Source organism: Furipterus horrens, unplaced genomic scaffold, assembly GCF_987537825.1.
Source record: "Furipterus horrens unplaced genomic scaffold, mFurHor1.1.pri manual_scaffold_17, whole genome shotgun sequence".
Lineage (NCBI taxonomy): Eukaryota > Metazoa > Chordata > Mammalia > Chiroptera > Furipteridae > Furipterus > Furipterus horrens.
In genome coordinates this window covers 82,888,492-82,907,316 of record NW_028327187.1, presented here as the reverse complement: position 1 = coordinate 82,907,316, position 18,825 = coordinate 82,888,492, and the positions used below count along the sequence as shown (strand labels likewise).

The window sequence follows — 18,825 nt, the reverse complement described above, 5'->3', positions numbered from 1 at the left end:
AGTTTTTGAACCAGTGAAATAGGCCAATGGTGTTTCAGACATTTTATGTGTTTTACAGTTTTCTCTTAATATTATATTTATAAAATGTGTGAATCGAGGTACCTGGTTCAGACTCTTTGTAAGGGGATAGGAAATGCTGACCATCTTCTTTTCTTTGGGATGTATAACCAGAGAACAGACAGGCTGAAGTAGTCCTCTCTCAACAAATGCATTTCTCTCCTTAATTATTATATTACCGTGGCAGGCTGAAGGTACCTCAGACCCTGATGTGCTCCTTTCTGAGCATTACCCACACCTATCCTAGAGGCCCTTCCCAGGTAGTAGGTAGGAAGTTTGTGGTCACTAAAGGGTAGTAGTAAGAGTGTTGTAGGCCTAAGTAGCCCTTTAGTTCTGGGGGTAGTTCTTGCTCTTTCTGCTCATTTACCCTCTGCTTTGAATTTCTCTGGATATACTCTTATCTTCTTAGTTGATCCCTTCTGCTTATTTTGGCTTCTGGTTCCCTTCACCCTTGCAAATCTCATCTGAACTGTTTTCTCTTTTTTAGGAATTCTTCACAATTTCTGGTCCCAGGTGGCACCCGTTCTTGTTTTCCAGTACAGATGGTCCACTACTAACAATGGTTCAACTCACAATTTTTTGACTTTACAATGGTGCAAAAGCAATACCCATTCAATAAAAATCATACTTTGAATTTTGAATTTTGATCTTTTCCAAGGCTAACAATATTTAATACAATGCTCTCTCTCAATTCTGGGCAATGAATGAGCCACAGCTTAGTCAGGTACACAATCATGAGAGTAAACAACTGATACTCTATAGTGTACTATGCTTCCAGTGTTTTCTGTATATTGTGTTTTTGCATAAATCACGAAGTAGTCAACACTTTATTATAAAATAGGTTTTCTGTTAGATAATTTTGCCCAACTGGAGGCTAATGTAAGTGTTCTAAGCAGGTTTGAGGTAGGCTAGGCTAAGCTATGATGTTCAGTATTAAATGCATTTCCGACTTGCAATATTTTCAATTATGATGGGTTTATTGGGGCCTAGCCCCATTGTAAGTCAAGTAACATCTGTACTTTATGAATTTTTCTGTCATTTTAGTGGATCACTGGGGAGGTAGACAAGCAAGCCATCTTCAGATAATCTTTAAGGGTGTTTTTTAAAAGTTCTTAGTATAAACACTTGTTTTAGTTCAATTATATTGTGTTCAGAGAATGTCCCTTGTATTTTTCTACATTTGGCAAATGGTTCTCAAGACTGTGTCTGTGGTCTATTATATGCTGAAATATTTTAATGTTCATGGGTAGTATACAAAAGGTCGGGCAGATTGTTCACTTTCTTTAAAGAAGAGTTCTTGGAGTTTTGTTGTAGAGGTGAAAGTGGCTGCTTCCTGCCAACCTGTGAGGTGCTGGAGGGGAATCTACAAGTGAACTTTCAAATTAACTTATCTGATGGTTATCCTAAGGCCCACTACTCTTCCTCTTTTTTCATTCTGAGTTTGGAGGGTTTTTTTAAAGACTGTTACAAAGAACAGCTCTTGCCTCTGGTGATTTGAGCTGCAATTTTGTGTCCTTGGATTTCTCTATCAATCTGATTCCACTTTTCTGTCTCCCAGAAGTGCCTCAGTATTTCTGGTGGCCCACGAGCACCTTTTCCTGTTTTCCTATACTGTTAAAAAATGATCCTTAAAAACACTTTTCCTCCCAAATCAATGGGATTTTGGGTGGGTTGGAAGGTGGACATACAGGCTATATCTGCCATCTTGTTCCAATCTTATGTTTTCAATTTTGCCCATTTTATTCTCTAAATGGTTAGTGCTGATATGTAGAAAACTTATCAATTATTGCATATAATATTTTGTAACCTGGCTGTGTGCAGGTTCCTTAGTTTGGGGGGTTTGGGAGTGTAGGTTATTTTCTGTTTTGTTTTTGTGAGGGTTTTGCTTTGTTTGTTTGTTTGTTTACTTGCTTATAACAACAAACATTTTATTTTCTTACTATTCTGTGGATCAGTGATTTGGGTGAGGCCAGGCAGTTCTGCTGGTCTTGTCTGGGATTACTCATACAACTGCAGTCAGCTGGCAGGTTGGTTAGGGCCTCAGCTAGATCAGTTTGTTTCTTGTGGTCTAATCCTCCAACAGGCCAGCCTGGGCTTCTTCATATGGCAGGCTTGGGTTCTCTGAGATCTGCTGCTTCCCCAGGCTCTGTTCTGCAGGCTCCCTTGCACCAATCCTAGCACAGGCCTCAATCTGCTTTATTCTCCACAAGAAAATTAATTTCACAAGGCAATAGTTATAAACAGACAATTTATGGAAGATTTCATAGGGGAGACTGGTGGAGGTGAAGGAGGTATATATTTTATAGAGATGAGCAGTTCATTGCAAAAATCACCTGAACTGCCTTTTTTCTCCAAAAACATCACCCGTAAGCTAGTCTACCACTGGTTCTTCTATTCCTTCCCTCAATCCCCACTCCTCAAATTTTACACTTTTTATTGGGTCAATTTTACTCTGCCCAGACCTGGATCTTCCCAGATAAATACAAACCACTGTCTTCAAGTGTTTGAATATCTGTTGTTTTAGGCCATGTTCCCAAGGAATCAGCCTTTGGGCCATATAAAACTTTACAAACAGACTATACAGAGAAACCATGCACAGAAAAGTGCACGTGAGAGGAAGGAGGGAAAATTTGCCTGGCTCACTCCCAGTTCCTTTTCTTAATGGTCAAAATGTACCCAACAGGTATTAACTCCCCCATGTTTCTAGATTGCATCAGCTTGCCCCAGGGGCAGTTGTTTGGGAAGTCAGATACCACACTCGGAGGTGTAGTGTTTCATACATTCCAAAAGTGGTGGGAGGACCCAGAAAGTCCAAGTGTGCAGCTCATTGGCTTGTCCTTACAGCAGCATCCAAGTTTGAGAGCTAAATACCCCCAGATGAGTCCTAAATTCAACTGGTAATTGTAATAGTCATCTATACTAGCTAAAATTGCCTTTCTCTGGAGGAAACTTAAATTCCTACCTCTATGATGTACTGCTGCTTACAGCTTGGAGCTAGGCTCCTAGACTAAACTACCAGGTGACAGGGTAATCGGGTGCTTTGTCTTCCTTGACATTACATTTCGAAAAGATAAGTCCAAGGCTCTTAAGAAAGTCATTTCTGGGTTATAGGCTGAGAAAAGGCTTATTTAGCCTTTAAAAAGATGTACATGCATATCAAAGAGGCCAAAGAAGGATTCACAAATTCTAGGTTTATCAAGAAAATGCTAGAAGTGAAGGAGGGAGAAGTCTCTTTTGCTTGTGGCAACAAGAAAAATTCCATCTGATTTTTTAATTTTTAATTTTTAGAGAGAGGGGAAAAGAGGGAGAAAAAGAGGGAGAGAAACATCAATGTGCGGTTTCCTCACATGTGCCCCCAACTGGGGACCTGGCCTTCAACCCAGGCATGTGCCCTGACTGGGAATCAAACCGGCGACCCTTTGGTTTGCAGGCCAGCACTTAATCCACTGGAATCCAGCTAGGGCTTCATTTGATATTTATTTATACTAACAATTTTCCCTTTGGTTACTCTTTTATAGGTACACTACCATTTTTTTAAATTATCTCCACTGACTTCTGCCTTTCTCTCAATAGTTTGTAGCTGCCAGGAAGTCCATAGTAAGATTCAAAATAAAGCAGTTATCAGAATTAGAGTGAATTTTAAAGTTCAATATAATACTCACCTTGGTGGGAAAATCTTTAAATTAGAAAAACTTTACAATGGTGAATGATTAAAGCAGATGATTCTTGTTTAGCAATGCACAAAAATTATCCATCATGTCACCAGGTTGTGTCACCACATCATTAATTAATCTTTAAACATCTACCGACTTTCTTGTATTCTCTCCAACATGTCCCCTGACAAAAAGCAGGCTGAACTAGTGAAAAAGAAAGAAAGAAAGGCCAAAACTTCCAGAGCTAGCTAACCCTAACTCAAAGGAATCAAATGAGAAACCCAAGGACCACCACCAAGAAACCTGTTTGCATGGGGAAAAATCCAAGATGGCACCTGAACTCCCTTCCTGAGGGACATTTTGATGAGCTTTTCTTCATTAATGTTACGGAATGGGGGTCTCCAAAAATCCCCAGAGTCTGCGGGTTGGGAGATGGGGAAAAGGAAACAGCTTTTAAGATGCCTTCACATGCCTGTGGCTAGTCGCTAGTGGCTAGTGTCTTTGTTACACAAATGGTTTTAATACTTCCAAGGCCCCAAGAAGATGGGAGGGGTTTTGGACCACAGAATGGTGTGGAAGAGCACACGGCCTGTGTAAGGTTCTGTGAATGGTCAGAACTGGTTACCACACCCACTGCATCAGAGAACGCAGTTAGGGATTTAAAAATAGGTGGCAGACATTTTAGCTAGGTTCTCCATGCAGTTTTGAGAATACCATGCGGCTTTGAAAGGGCAAAGGGAGAACCATGTGTGATCCAGTGCAACATGGCACATGTTTTCCTGGACTGTTATACGGAGGCTGATGACATCATACCCCAGATCCTGAAGGAGACAGCTGACACATAATGGATGGGGAACTTCTGGGCATGTTTTTGGCTTCTAGCTTTTTGGGGAGCAAGGGAAGTGCTGGGTCCCGTGGGAGAACAAGGCTCTGAGCTGAAGTGCTCACTGCCCTCCCCAGGTTGGAATACTGTAAGTGAGGACCTGTTTTCCTCAACACCAGTTGTTGGGTTTTACACCAAGGCGCTACGCGAAAGAACCCCCTTTCACTCTGTAACATTAACACACTAAAAATCACACCCAGGGATGGATATTTAACATTAAAATGAGACATGCAACGTATAGCTAAATATGTTTCAAACATTTTTGGGAACTTCACATGCTCCCTTGGAAATCCAAGAACTCTCCACCTGTTACCTGTCCCTACCCTGGCAGGGTTAGGGGCACCCTCTAGGTCCTTGACTCACCCAGGAAACATTTCAAGGAAGAATTGGAGCAAGAACAAAATTAAGTTTTATTCAGGTAGAGAAAAAGAAAGAGGCCTGAGCGCAGGCTGTGAAAGAAGCAAAAAGCATTGGAGTTGTCGTGTGTGGTCAGTTCTCAGGATTTTATGTGTTTTTTTGGGGGGGGGGTGTCTCCAAGCTTCAGGGCTCCAATTCTGACTCTGCCTTCTGGTTGGGAGGGAGCCTTGTTGCTGTGACTTCCAGGACCACCACAGGGGCTTCCTGCTATTAACTGTTTCCCTTTGATCATGCCCAGATTGGGGGCTCTGAGAGAGGATGTTAGTACCTTTCCCTAACTTCTTTCTACCCTGCCTCACACCCTTCCTGGGGAATCCTCAGCCCTGAACCCAACTATCCCACCACACACTCCCCTTAATATTTTCCTAATTCCCCAGAATCAGAGAGAAGGAATCATCAGGCATTCAATTATCCTTCCCCATTCCTTGGCCAAGGAATAAGGTTTCTGACTTGCTTTGCTAAATACTGTTGCCTCCTGCTGTTGTGAGCAACACCCAGCAGGACTACCACTGATAGGGGTAGGAATGTTATTTATTGTAATTGCCTAGCACAGAGGATGGAGGGAGGGCTAGAGAGGAAATGCCTAGTTACTAGCCAACCCGATAGATTTCTTTCTATGAGCTTTTGAACCCACTGCGCCTTAATGTGACCATGCCACTTTAGACTGGCACTGGGCCAGCCCTACCACTTTTCTGTGCTATGGTGTTTACAGGACACATCATGAGCCTTCCAAAAAATATGAGGATATAAAGGACACAATTAGAAAGCTCTGTCTCAGCTTATCCTCCATCTGTGGTCTCTGACCTTTTCCTACTCTAAGCCATCTCATCCTGTTACAGAGCAGGGTCCTCCAAAATTCCCCACAGCCTGTGGTCTGGAGATGGGGGGATGGGACTCAGTGGAGCACAGCCATTTTCCTGAGGGATACCTAGTTTCTTTATAAATAGCTATGGCCATCCCATGCACCAAGGAGATGGGAGGGTCTTTGACCGTAAAATGGTGACGAAAAGCTTACAGGGCCTACGTAAAATTCTACAAGTGGCCGCAACTGGTCACCACGCTGTGTCACAAGCCGAGGTCAGGCATTTAAAAATAAGGCAGCAGTCATTAAGCAAGGGAAAAAAGCCATGCAGGTTAGAAGAGAGCAGAAGCACCTCACCAGCCAGCCTTCAGGTCAGGTGGGTAAGAAGGTGCCACAGAGTTCTGCATTAAGAGCTGACGGACATGGCAACACAGGCAAAACCTCCCCAATCAGGCACAAATGAATGGGAGCTAGCGGTAAAGCTGAACTGTGTGTCTAGGAAATACAAAGCCATGGACTTCTATCCACTTCCTAGAGGGAAATGGTACCTCTGACTTTTCTATTCTAAAACTAGCCTGGTTTGGCAGGGGGAGGCAGAACTCTGTGTTTGTGGGTGTTTTAAAGAAAGACTTAACATCAGATATTCACCATTAATCTAAATGTGTATAACCTTTAAATAAACAATTCCTTTCTTTTTCACCAAACTCTGGTATTGGGAGTTAGTTTTTGGCGGCGGGCAATCGAGCCCCTCATAACTGAACAGCCCATGGGTTCTGTTTTAATCCCCCAATGGGGCCCAAACCATCAAGAGTTTTATTGCTGGAAACCATAAAATCCAAATACCTCCTCACCTCTTCTGTGCCGTCTGCAGAATTGGGTTTAGGGAAGGAAGCCAACAACTATTGCTGGTTTACCATCTTCATCTAAAACCAGATATGCCTTCACATTTTCATATTAGGCATTTTAAGTCATTACTAACAACAGTAACTAAAATACATAATAGTACTTATCATGTGGCAGGTATTCTAAGTGCTTTACGTATATTAACTCATTCAATCATCATAGCAATTCAATTAGTTAGATACCCTAGTTATCCCTGGTTTACTTGAGTAGACTAAGCTACATAAGTTATATGACTTACAAAAGGTCCCACAGCTAGTAAGTTGAGAAGCCAGAATTTGAACCCATGTAGCCTGGCTTTAGTGTTTGCACTCTAAAAGTCCAGTGCTCTTAAATATTCTAGTTTTACCATTAATTAGAATCTATATCCATCTCTTAAAACACAAGAACTCTTCCTTCCTTGTCCCTCTTCTCATCCCCCATGTTTATATTACCTGGAATTTTAGTTTAAGATTGTAATTTTTTAAATTTACAGTAACTTATTTAGGCTTTTCTATAAATTTTACCATTTTCCCCATCAGCACTGCTTAATGGAACCCCATCTTTCCTCCTAAATCAATTTTCTTTTCTTCTTGTTGGATCACATGCTCTAATAATCCTTTCAGAAAGGGTTTGTGTGCAATAAAATACTTTTGCTCTCTTGTGGATTATCTCAGCTGGATATAGAAATCTAGGTTCAAAGTTATTTCTCATCATCTCTCTAAAGAACTCTATTATATTCTCTTCTCTTTTCTCTCTCGAACCCTACAGGTTCTTGTCTTTATCCTTTAGGATTTTATCTTAAACCTAGAATTTTTATTTCTTGTGTGTATGTGTGCCTGACTGTGTTAACCATACTCAGAATTTAGTGGCTCTTTTCAATTTGAAGATTCATGTCTTTCTTCATGTAATTTTTTCAAGTGTCACAAATTATTCCTCTGATTTTTTTCAATTAGAAATGTGCAAACCATTCTTAGTTCAGGGGACAAAAATAGGCAGTGGGCTGAATTTGGCCTCTGGACCATAGTTCGCCCACTTTTGTGCTAGAATATCAATTCCAGGCATAATTGTCTGCTTGATTCACTGCTGTATCCCTGGCACCTAGAATGGCCTGGAACCCAGTAGGCTCTCAATAGCTGTTTCTGAAGTGAGCAAGTGAATGAAACAATGAGTTGGATTGCAGGTTACTGAAGGAGTAAAGAAGTGAGTGAACTTATAAGAGCCAGCTCAGTACTACTCTCAGGGCCTCCCTTTATCCCTGTCTGAACCTAAGCAAGCTCTCCAAAGAAGTCTTAGAAAGAGATCAGAAGGCTGAGGCAAAAGTTGCAATTCAACATCTTTATTCTTTCCCTTTAACCTGAGGGTAATCCTGAGAAACAGCTTCTGCCAGGAGGAGAAAGAAAGAACTGGGCTGAGCAGGGGCTCCCCAAGCACCTGGCCTCCTCCTCCTCCTGTGGGACTGGAGTTAGAACCATAATCCAAGCTCAGCACCCCTAGGGAGGACAGTGGACCATTCTGCTGCCTCTGTGGCCTCCTACCTCCCTCCAATAGCCATGTTAATGGGAACCAGCCATCTTCATACATCAGGCAGGAGGGACCTGGGATAGTGGCCCTATCTTCCTCCATACACAAAGGCACATGTGCACAGGAGCCTGGCTGGAGCAGAGCATGGTTAGTGTCCGAGTGCCTGGCTTTGGCCTGTGGTCCAGCTGGCAAACATGAAGCCTATACTGATTGCCATGAAGAGGATGCCCAAGACACAAAAACACAGAGCCTGTGGACAAGAGGGAGAGAAAATGGTACTGGTTGGATCTCCACACTAGAGCTCCTCCTGAGAATATTCTTCAAGACCTTTCAGAGAGTCCCCATTCATTCCTAACCCTCCCTTGGGCTCTCTCTTATTCCTTGAAACCATCCCATTCCTGTGAATCTTTCTTCCATCTTCCTAGAACTGTTCAGGGAGTACTCTTCTCCATTCTCCTTTTAAGTTCTCCTGACTCTTTGCTAATAGTGCACCTTCCATCTGTCCAGAGAACACTCCCTCTATGCCAGCCCATTACTGAGTGTTCCCTGTCTTCCCAGACCCTGCTGGTGCTGTTGGCTCAGCCCTTTCCTAAGACAACCTCTTGCATTCTTCCACACTATCCACCTCTCTCTCTGGATGCACCCTCTTCCTCCAGGCCCCTCTTGAAAATGTTCCCTCTATCTCCAGCCACCTTGGAGTGCTCCCTCCTCAGAACATTCCATCTTCCCCCAGCCCTCCCCTGAAAGGATCACCTTTATCTTGGGCCAGGAGTAGAGGGGCTCCACTTCAGCGGGTACAATACGGAGGTAGAAGACACTGGGAAGGATGAAGATGAGGCTGGGGGCTGAGGTGGAACCTGGAGGACAAGCAGGAGGAACAGGAGTCAATGTAAGTTTGGAGTACAAGGCCCTTATTAGATGGGGACTGAGGTTGGGTTACTGACCAATAACCCCAAAGATATCCCGGATGGTCGGCACATAGATGACAAAGACATTGACCAAGACAAGCAGGATCAGGGCTATGGCCACATGGCGTGGCCAGCTGAAGGCTTTGCTTGGGAAGAGCAGCTGTTGCAGGGCCCGGCGGATCTGTAGCCAGAGGACAGTGAAACACAAGTCAGGGCCCCAGCGTTGCCTCCCTCTCCTGTGGTCATCTGGCTTTAACTCCACCCTCTATCTGAGTATCCACCTTTGTCTTCACCCATGTCTGAGATCCTTGATTTCCCTTCCATCTGATTATGTCTCCACCGTATCTGACCATCCATCAGTGCCTCCAGCTTCTGAATGAGCATCCACCTCCCTTCTGACAATCCATGCCCTTTCCTTCTGTCTGATCATCCATCTAGGCCTCTATCCACTGTGTCAAATCTTTGCCTCCTCCTCCATCTTACTATCTCTGCTTCCCCATCTGACCACCCACTTGTCCTTGCATCCTGAGATCCCTGCCTCTTTCCATCTGACTAACTCTATCTCCCTCCTCTCTCCAGTCATCTCTGTCCCCGTCTGAAGGCCTTGTCCTATACCTACCTCACACTACTTCTGCCTCCACCCCTTTTTGTCCATCCCCGCCTTTTCATTCTGACTGTCTATCTGCCTGTGCCTCAACCCTCTGTCTGACCATTTGACCATTCCTGCCTCCCTCTTCTGTCTAGCTAGACATCTGTGCCTCCTCCCTCCTCCTACTAGCCCTGTCCTGCCATCTATTCCCCCTTCTGTCTGACCATCTTTTTTTGCCTTCTGTCCATCTGACAATTCTGCCTTCCCTGTCTGTCCATCCCTGTCTCCTTCATCCATCCATTCATCCACTCCTATTTGCAACATCCATCCAAACATCTATGCCTATACCCTCTACCCATCCATCCACTATTCCTCTGCTCCATGGCCCCCCTTGTCCCCACGCACAGGAAATAGCACAACTGGCACAGTGAGAGTCACCGCGAGCAGTACCGCCAGTCGCACACAGAGGATGAGCGGGTCCTTGTGGCTGTACATGTGTAGCATCTCCGCCTCCACGCTATCTGGGACATGGGACATGGGACACAGGATGCTGAATGTGGCAGGAGAACCAGGACTAGTATCCCAGACACACAAATACATGATAAGAAAATCCACATGCATGCCCTAGCCGAGTAGATCAGTTGGTTAGAGCATCATCCCAATACGCCAAGGTTATAGGTTCAATGCCTGATCAGGGCACATATAAGAATAAACCAATGAATGCATAAATAAGTGGAACATCAAATCTCTCTCTCTCTCTCTCTTCCTCTCTAAAAATCAATAAATTAAAACAATTTTTTAATCTACATGTGTGATGCATACTGTCCCTTTGGAAAGTGATGGATCCAAAGACATGGAAGGGAAAGTGCCCAGGCAGTCTTCCCAGTCCCCACCCCAGTTCCTACCCAACCCTGACTCGAGCCCCACTCACTGTAGAAGGTGAGGTATCCAAAGGTGGCTGTAAGCCCATACATGCAGAACATGGCTCCAATGGACACGTTGGCCACAGCCTGCATCCTGCGCTTGGAGGCCCTAAGATATAGGGGTCATGGAACTGTAATGCTCATACCTGTGGACTTGGTCCAGGCCCCTCAAAACCAGTGTCCACACTCGAGTCCCCTTCACCCAGAGCTGACATTCAGCTTGTACACAATGGGATTCCCATCTCTGCCTCCCTGGTGTTACTAGCCAAGCCTCTCCTCTCTGTCCATCCTTATCTCACCCTATATGACCATCTCTGCCTCTCCTCCTTTCCATCCGACCATTCGTACCTAACTATTCATGCATCTTCCCATCATGTCATCCCTGACTCCCCTTTGTCCAGTCATACCCCCCTCCATTAGACCATCCCCATCCATGCATGCCACCCCCTCCATCTGATCATCTCTGCTGCCACACTGTGTCCATTCACACTTGTACTGGATGTTAAAAGAGTAAATACTTAAGCCCCAATCAGTGAACAGTTACTTCCCTGTGTCTCCCAAAGCCTCCTGGTCAGCTCAAACCCCTCCCTTGGTACAATCTACAATCAACAATCAAGTCATAGTCCCAGGATTGCTGTAGGGATTGTCAGACATTATGAGTATCACCCCAGCTCCTGGCTCATCACGCATGCCCACTTGCCTGCACACTCACCGGCAGAGCTCTGTATAGATGGGTAGCACCTCAGGGTGGCAGACAAAAGCAAAAGCCATGATGGGCACTGTGTAGAACATCTGAGGGAATGGTCCAAGTACATGAGATTAGAGTCTACAGGGTTCTATCCCTTCCTCTCCCTCCCCCGGCCCTGCCTCTGCTCTCCACATCAGACACTTGGAAGCCCCTAATGTCAATACATGGTTCCACTCAGAGAAGAGCACACTGTGTGACAGGATCAGAAGGCCTGAGTGTGGTACAAGCCCTATCGGTCTGCACACTCACCTGTGAGTCCATTGTGAACCACTTGGCCTCACAGCTTCCATTGAGCCCCTGGATGGGAAGGCCCAGGGGGCTCTTACTCTCTGTTGCTGTCTCGTTGCGACCCACAGCACAGCCAAGCTGGAACTTCTTATAGATGACCTGATGGAGGGAGGGTGGAGAAGTGAGGTTACAGGGAAGGCTGTGTCCCAATGTCCCAAACTCGCTCTACTTTTTCAAGTCCTTCTCTCTCAGACTCACCGAAATGAGGAAAAACAGCATACAGGTCAGGGAAAGACCACTGGTATACCCCAGGTAGCCTGCAAGGGGCAATAACACAGAGATTCAGGAATCCAGGGACACCCCCCCACAGCAAATATTAACTCCCCAGCCTGGCCATCAAGATTCCCTCACCCCAATTATGTATGCTACACCTTTGCATAAGCTTTTACTTCTACCTGGACCAGCCTCTCCTCCAGAACAAACTAACAAACTCCTATTCATCTGTTAAAACCCACATCAAGCCCTGGCTGGTGTGGCTCAGTGGATTGAGCACCAGCCTGCAAACCAAAATGTCACCAGTTTGATTCCTAGTCAGGGCACATGCCTGGGTTGTGGCCCAAGTCCCTAATTGGGGGGTACATGAGAGGCAACCACACATTGATGTTTCTCTTCTTCTCTTTCTCCCTCCCTTCACCTCTCTCCAAAAATAAATAAAATATTTTTTAACCCACATCAAAAAAGCTCTCCTATGCTGTTTCACAGCCCTTGAAAATGGGGATCCTCTCAATCTGGCTCCCCTTCTCTAACCCCACTACCCAAAGACCAATGCAGAAAGCCTCTTACCCAAGTGTCTCATGAGGGCCAGTGGCAGGATGATTAACACACTGACAATGATGACAAGGAAGTTTCCCGTCAAGAACCAGTTTCTAGGGAGACAGGCAAACATAGTGACTAGCTGCCTGCCAAAGAAAACTGTCAGGCAGACACTCACAGAAGACAGCCAGATAGTCAGATTTCTGCCTGTAATCAGGAGAGATGAGCCAACGCCTCAGCTGTGAGAAGTCATTCAAGTGGTTACAGTGACAGCACAATAAGAGTTACAGTAATAGCCACACCGATTACCAGACTATATCACTCAGATACTGTCAGAGGAATACATCTGAGAACACATACACAGCTAGACTCACAAGTGGACATACAATCTGATGGACAAACAACACCCCAAGTCAGTCAGAGTCAAATAATCTAACACAGGGTGTCAGGCACAGAGTGAGCCATGATCCTGGTGTCTGACAGGTAGAACAATGCTCTGATGATCTGGCAGGCAGGCAATGATGCAGAGTCAGACAAAAAGCCAGAAATGCACATGTGTGCTTGTTTGAAGAGCTCAAGGTTTGTTGAACACCTGAAAGGAGCTGGGCTGATTCGGCCACATGGCCAAAGACAGAAATAGAGAACGTTTGAATCAGCCAGTTGACCACAATATTGGAACCAAGCTCAAAGAAAGAGTGGGACCTATACAGATATTGGAGCGAGGTGCCCAGGCAAGATAGTCAGTTAATATAGAATCAGCTGAACAACCGCTCATTTGTTCAAAAGTATTTTATTGAGCACCTTCTATGTTCCAGGCATTCACATACTCTCTTTCTGTCTCATACACACACTTACACAGAAATAAATCAACAAAACATCATTAGCCATATATCCAATGGGAGCTAATTATAAAATTATACACTCCTAGGCACATAGACTGCCAGCTACCTGGATAGTTTCAGAATCCAACCACAAATCTAACAAGATATAGAGTCAACCATCATATATAAAGGACTGAAAAGATTCAGCCAACACATGGATCCAGAATCAAAAATGCAGTCATCTGGATGCATGCATACTCAGGACAACAATCAAACATACATGGTAGGAACAATACAGAGGACATGAACAGTCATAGTTGAGGATCTCACACACACAGCGAGAATTTGCCAGAACAGTGGTCACTAAATTAAACAGAGATGAAGTCTACTGGCACATACAGGTGAAACAAATCACATATACATAGTTGGCATCACAGTACACAGCACACACATGTACATACACCATTGGAGTCAGTGACCACACACATTGTGACAGATTCAGCCAGTCTGATGGACCCAGAAGCAAACAGAATCTCCTGGACAGAGAAAGTAAACAAATGTCAAACACACATGGCTGGAATCACAGTATACAGGCACAGCTGTAGTCGGCTCTCATACAGCTGGTCAGAGAACCTGCCAGTACAACAGTCACAAAGGCAAACCCACAGACAGTTTAGAGCTCTGGAGAGTAGTCACATGCTCAGCCTCAGAGTACACTGGACAGCCCTGGCTGGTGTGGCTCAGTGAATTGAGTGCTGCTCTGCAAACCAAAGGGTCACCAGTTTGATTCCCTGTCAGGGCACATGCCTGGGTTGTGGGTCAGATCCCCAGTTGAGGGTGCGCAAGAGGCAACCATACATTAATGTTTCTCTCCCTCCCTTCCCCTCTCTCTAAAAATAAATAAGTAAAATCTTTTCTTTCTATTTTTTTTTTTAAAGAGTACACTGGATATACAGAGTCAGCCACCAGATGGAATCATCCAGAATAACAGTCACAGAAATCAACACACATGGTCTACTGGACTCCTATAGTCAAACCAACAGTCACACAGGAATCACAGTCTGACCACCGTGGCCTGCCCAACAGTCTCAAAATAGAACATTTGGGATACAGAGTTGAAGAGAGCAGCTAGACCTGACAGGCAAGGTCAGTGGCCTGTGAACCAGAGCCAAGGAGTGTTGCTCACTCACCCCTCAGGGTCCATGTCCAGAAATCTGCCAATAACCAGGGGGAGTTCAGATTTGATGATGAACAGGTAACTGGACATTGCTGGTATGGATAGAGGGAGGTGTAAGCAAAAGGATTCTCCTTGTCTCCCTACCTCGTTTTCCCCAGCCCAGCCAGAGCAAGTACACCTCAACGCACCCCCTTCTCCTAAGGTGACCCCCACCTGCCAGAGTCCTCACCTCCAACATTGTGCAGACAGATGACTGTGGCCACCACTACCTTCCCCACAGGCCCCAGCGCCCTCTGTCCCAGCTGCTCATAGGATCGGATACCTGTAGGGAGGAGGGGGACAGGAAAGAACAGGTTGTGGGTCCAGAATGCCACTAGACCAGGGTTGAGGTCAGGGCCAGAGTGTCTGGGAGCTGGGGAGTTAGGGCTTGGAGTAATTAGGTCTGATTTATGGGAGCTGGGGGTAAAGGTTAAGCAATTAGGATTGCGCTTGGGGGTAGAACCTGGGAGGTGGGCTCTGTGGCCAGGGAGAAGGTTGGAAGTGAGTTGTAGGTGGGTAGTGGAGGTCTTGGGAACAAATCACATATACATAGTCTGAGACCATGGTAGGAGTGAAGCCTGAGATCTGGGGCACTGGGAACTTAGAAGCTGGGCTCTGAGGACTGGGGGTCTTGAGGTTGTGCAACTGGCTTCCATAGTTGGGAGGGTGACTAGAAACTGAGTGGTGGGGGTTAGAGGTGGAATGTAGTGGTCTGGAGGTGAGGAGTGTCTGAACAACAGGGTTTATGGCCAGACTAATTGATGAGGGTTGGGGATTGGGAATTGGGAATCTGAGAGCCCAGATGAGGTCTGAGGGCCAGGGCACAGTCTGGGGTCTGGAGCTCAGGGAGTTAAGTGTGGGGTCTGAGGTCCTGGGTCCAGGATCTGGGGTCAGGGTGGTATGTCCAGAGTCTAGGGTTTAGGTTGAAGTCTGGGGTCTCAGATCAGGGGAGTGGGTCAGGGGTCTGGGTTGAGATCTGGGACTCACCTACAACACCAGCACAGGCCAGCATGAGATGGATGGAGTATGAAGACAGAAGAGCAATGCACAGCAGCAGGGCCCTGAGGCAGATGGCACAACTCGAACTTGGCCCCCAGGCCTCCCACCTGCCCCTAAACACCCCTGCCCCCTCAGGCCACCTAGGACTCACAAGAAGAAGAGGATCCCTGTGTGGGCCATGGCATAGGCCAGCCCCAGGATGCCGCTGCCCATGATGGCATTGCTGAGGTTGAACACTGACATTCCGAATGATGTCTTCCCCTCGTACTGTGGGTAAGGGACAAGACCCAGGCACATGGGGCAGGAGACCAGGTAAGGAGACCAATGCTGGAGCCCGGGAAAGACTAGAGAAGAAATGACTGAGGCAGGAAGAAGCCCAGGAAGGGCCTGAGGAAAAACAAAGAAGTTAGGAAAGAAAAGGAGCTGAAGATGGGAAGAAGCTGGAAAAGGAAGAGCCAGGAAGGAAAAAACTAGGAGAAATTTTGAAGGGGAGCATCTATAAGTGGAAAGGAACAGGAGAGGGTAGAGCAGCTACCAAAGGAAAACAACTGGGGAGGGGAGTAGCTGGAGATGAGGAGCAGCTGGGGAAATAAATAGCTAGGCCATGGAACAGCTGGGGAGGAGGAGGAGCCAGGAAAAGGGACGGGGAGGGGAGGAGATGAGCTAGACAAGGTGCAGATGGGACAGATCCTGTGGGCTCACTCACATCCATGAACTGGGCTGGCTTCCTCCCAGGAGCAGGACTATGGCTAGGCAGAAAGCCCTGGCGTTCCTGCCTGTAGCTGGAGGGGCAGAGAAATTTGGGCTGATGAGAGGGTAATCTTGACCCCCCTGACCTCAACCCCTTGGGCCCTGACTCACCCCACAGCACGCGCAGGTAGGGCTCCATTCATCTTTAGATCTTGCAGTTCCATTCTGTGGACAGAGAAATGGAGTGGGGGTCAGAGATGGAGCAGGGGGGCTACAAAGTGGAAGAGCTAGATGAAGGGGTAGGCGTTCAGGTAGAGACAGGTAGAAAAACAGAAACAGATGAGGCGAAAGGAACAGGAACAGAGTGATGACAGAGATAAATGCAGAGAATCAAAGATAAGGAGATAAATGCAGAGAATCAAAGATAAGAAGAGTGAGAGGCTGAGAGAGGACAAGATGGGAGAGAGAAACGGACATCAGACGAGGAGAGACACCAAGTTAATTACTCAGAGAAACATGGATTGATATAGGGGAAAGACAAATAAAAGAGAGAGATCAACCCCATAGCAGACGAGACGGCCATTTGGAGCTGCAATAGCCTCTCCTCCCAGACCCCAGACTCACTCTTTTCTGTCTGTCTCTTTCCTTCCCAGGTCTCCGGCACACACACACACACCCGCAATTCCCTCCACCCTCACCCTCACCGCGTGGCCAGGGCTCACTCCTTACAGGGACACGTGTCGGCAGACTGCCCCACCTCTCATACTGCCCCCTACCCCCCTCCTTCCCTCCTGGGCCCCAAGCCAAGCCCAGAGCTGATGCAACCTGTGGACTGACAGGGCTGGGGTTGGGTACGAGCTTTGAGACCCCAGCCCCGACGCTGCAAACTCTATCTGCTATAACCCTGAAGATCCTCACCAGAGGCCAGAGACAATAACCCAACTGACCTCCCTTCCAGGAACAGAGTGACCCAGGAATTGACCCCCTTAATCCCCCTTTTAGGGACCAAGGGTATTTTCTAGGTCCCCTGTCAAGTCTTAAACTCTCTTCTTCTGCCAGAAGTAACTGGAAATACTTCCAGACTTGAAATCCTTCCTGGGCTTGGGGTGTCTCAGGAATCTTTTCTGAGCCCTAATTTCCCCTCCTGAGGATAAGCTGTCTCTGAGACCTTCATCAGAAGCCCCTTCCAGGATCTGATGTGTTTCCGGGGTGGGGGGCTGTCTCTGCAATCCCCAGGCCAGCCTACAGTACCTGTCTTCTGGATGGAATGTCTCTGAAGAAACCCCCATTCCTGAACTCACTTCCTGCAGATGCGGTAGCCCAGAAACCCCCATTCCAGGTCCCCATCATTGCTAAAAACTGCCTCCAGGAGACCCCCGACCCAAGCCCTGAATTCCCTTCCTGGGACAGGGAGGACTCTCACGGAGCCCGATCCTCAGCCGTGAACACCCTCTGGGGACTTCTACCCACTCCTAAATTCACTTCCTGGGAGCAAGGTACCAAAGAACTCCCCCTCCCATTCAATTCTCCGCTAGCGCTAAAAAGGTCTCCAGGAACCCCTGAACCCCTTCCAAGGACCCCCACTCATGCCTTGGAGTCTCCAAAGCCCCCACCACCACGGCCAGCGCCCCCTCCTCACTTCCCTGCTCCCTTCAGCTCCAGAAGCGACAGGACTCGGACTAGGGCTGGGGGACCCCAGAGCCGCGCGGCTCCGGATCACTGGACCCTGCCCCCGCCCCGCCCAGCGGCCAGTCAGCGCTGCGGCGCTTGCTCGCTGGCTAATCAGCGCAGCCAGGGCCCCATCTGGCCCGCGGTTTTTGTTTTTTTTTTTTTTTCTGGGAATAAGTTTTAATTTTAATTCAGTTTCCCTCCTTCTGCTTCTGGCGTTGGGTGGGGCCTGTCCACACCCTAACCGAGGAACTCCACTATCTATGTACCTGTCTTATATGGGGGGATCTGTCTGTTCACTCCCATCCGGGTATGTGACAGACACGTCTGTCTGAGGCAAGGCTTCTGTCTCCTGCAGGGAATCAGGTGAGGTGGACTTGGGGTCCTGGCCCAAATCTACTGGACTGCTTGAGGCCTAAGTGGACAGGAGACCTCTGTCTGGGCCCCGCCTCCCGCTTGCCCACCCCCCACAGGGAGCACAGAATTCCGGGAAAAGCCAAGGACTGCCTGGGATTCAAAGTTAACTTAGATGCCCCCACCCCACCTGCAGTTGGAGGAGGGCAAGAAATGGGCCGTTTACTTCAACACGGCAGGGGAGAAACTCCCCCACACTCAGGGATGACAGATCCATCTAGGTGTAAGAAACAAGGAAATACTGACTCCCAAACCAGTAGAAAGATAGTCATGACCAGACAAAGGGAAAATGGGAGAAGGGAGTTGACAGTAGTAGTATATTTACAAATCACAATAGGGACATTTAGATAATCGTGTTAAATTGTAACTCTGGAGTAACCAGTAATGGAGAAACGGGGGAGAAGGGGGGGGGAGCTAATAGCATTAGGGAGGGGGAGCTAATCACATTACTATAAAACCAATTTTCTTTGTCTACTTGGGGCACACATTCCCCTGGCTGAGGGTGCGCCCAACTCTGCCTACTCATGAATAAACGCCTCGCTTTGCTGCTCAAGTCCTGTGTCCTGGTTTTTATTGTGAGCATTTATCACACA

General features: G+C 46.9%; 1 protein-coding gene across 1 annotated transcript; it reads right to left on the bottom strand.

The window, feature by feature from the left end:
* Positions 1-8,014: 8,014 nt before the first annotated feature.
* Positions 8,015-17,746, bottom strand: SLC38A5 (solute carrier family 38 member 5). The gene is made up of 16 exons (XM_090264467.1): positions 17,402-17,746; positions 16,322-16,375; positions 16,167-16,242; positions 15,612-15,727; positions 15,449-15,522; positions 14,652-14,744; positions 14,436-14,514; positions 12,455-12,537; positions 11,870-11,928; positions 11,633-11,770; positions 11,348-11,427; positions 10,644-10,744; positions 10,118-10,233; positions 9,160-9,304; positions 8,969-9,072; positions 8,015-8,465 (listed from the first exon to the last, which is right to left on the bottom strand). Exons 1-16 carry the CDS (start codon positions 17,482-17,484, stop codon positions 8,364-8,366), a joined length of 1,503 nt encoding a protein of 500 aa, XP_090120593.1. The 5' UTR covers positions 17,485-17,746; the 3' UTR covers positions 8,015-8,363.
* Positions 17,747-18,825: the final 1,079 nt, after the last annotated feature.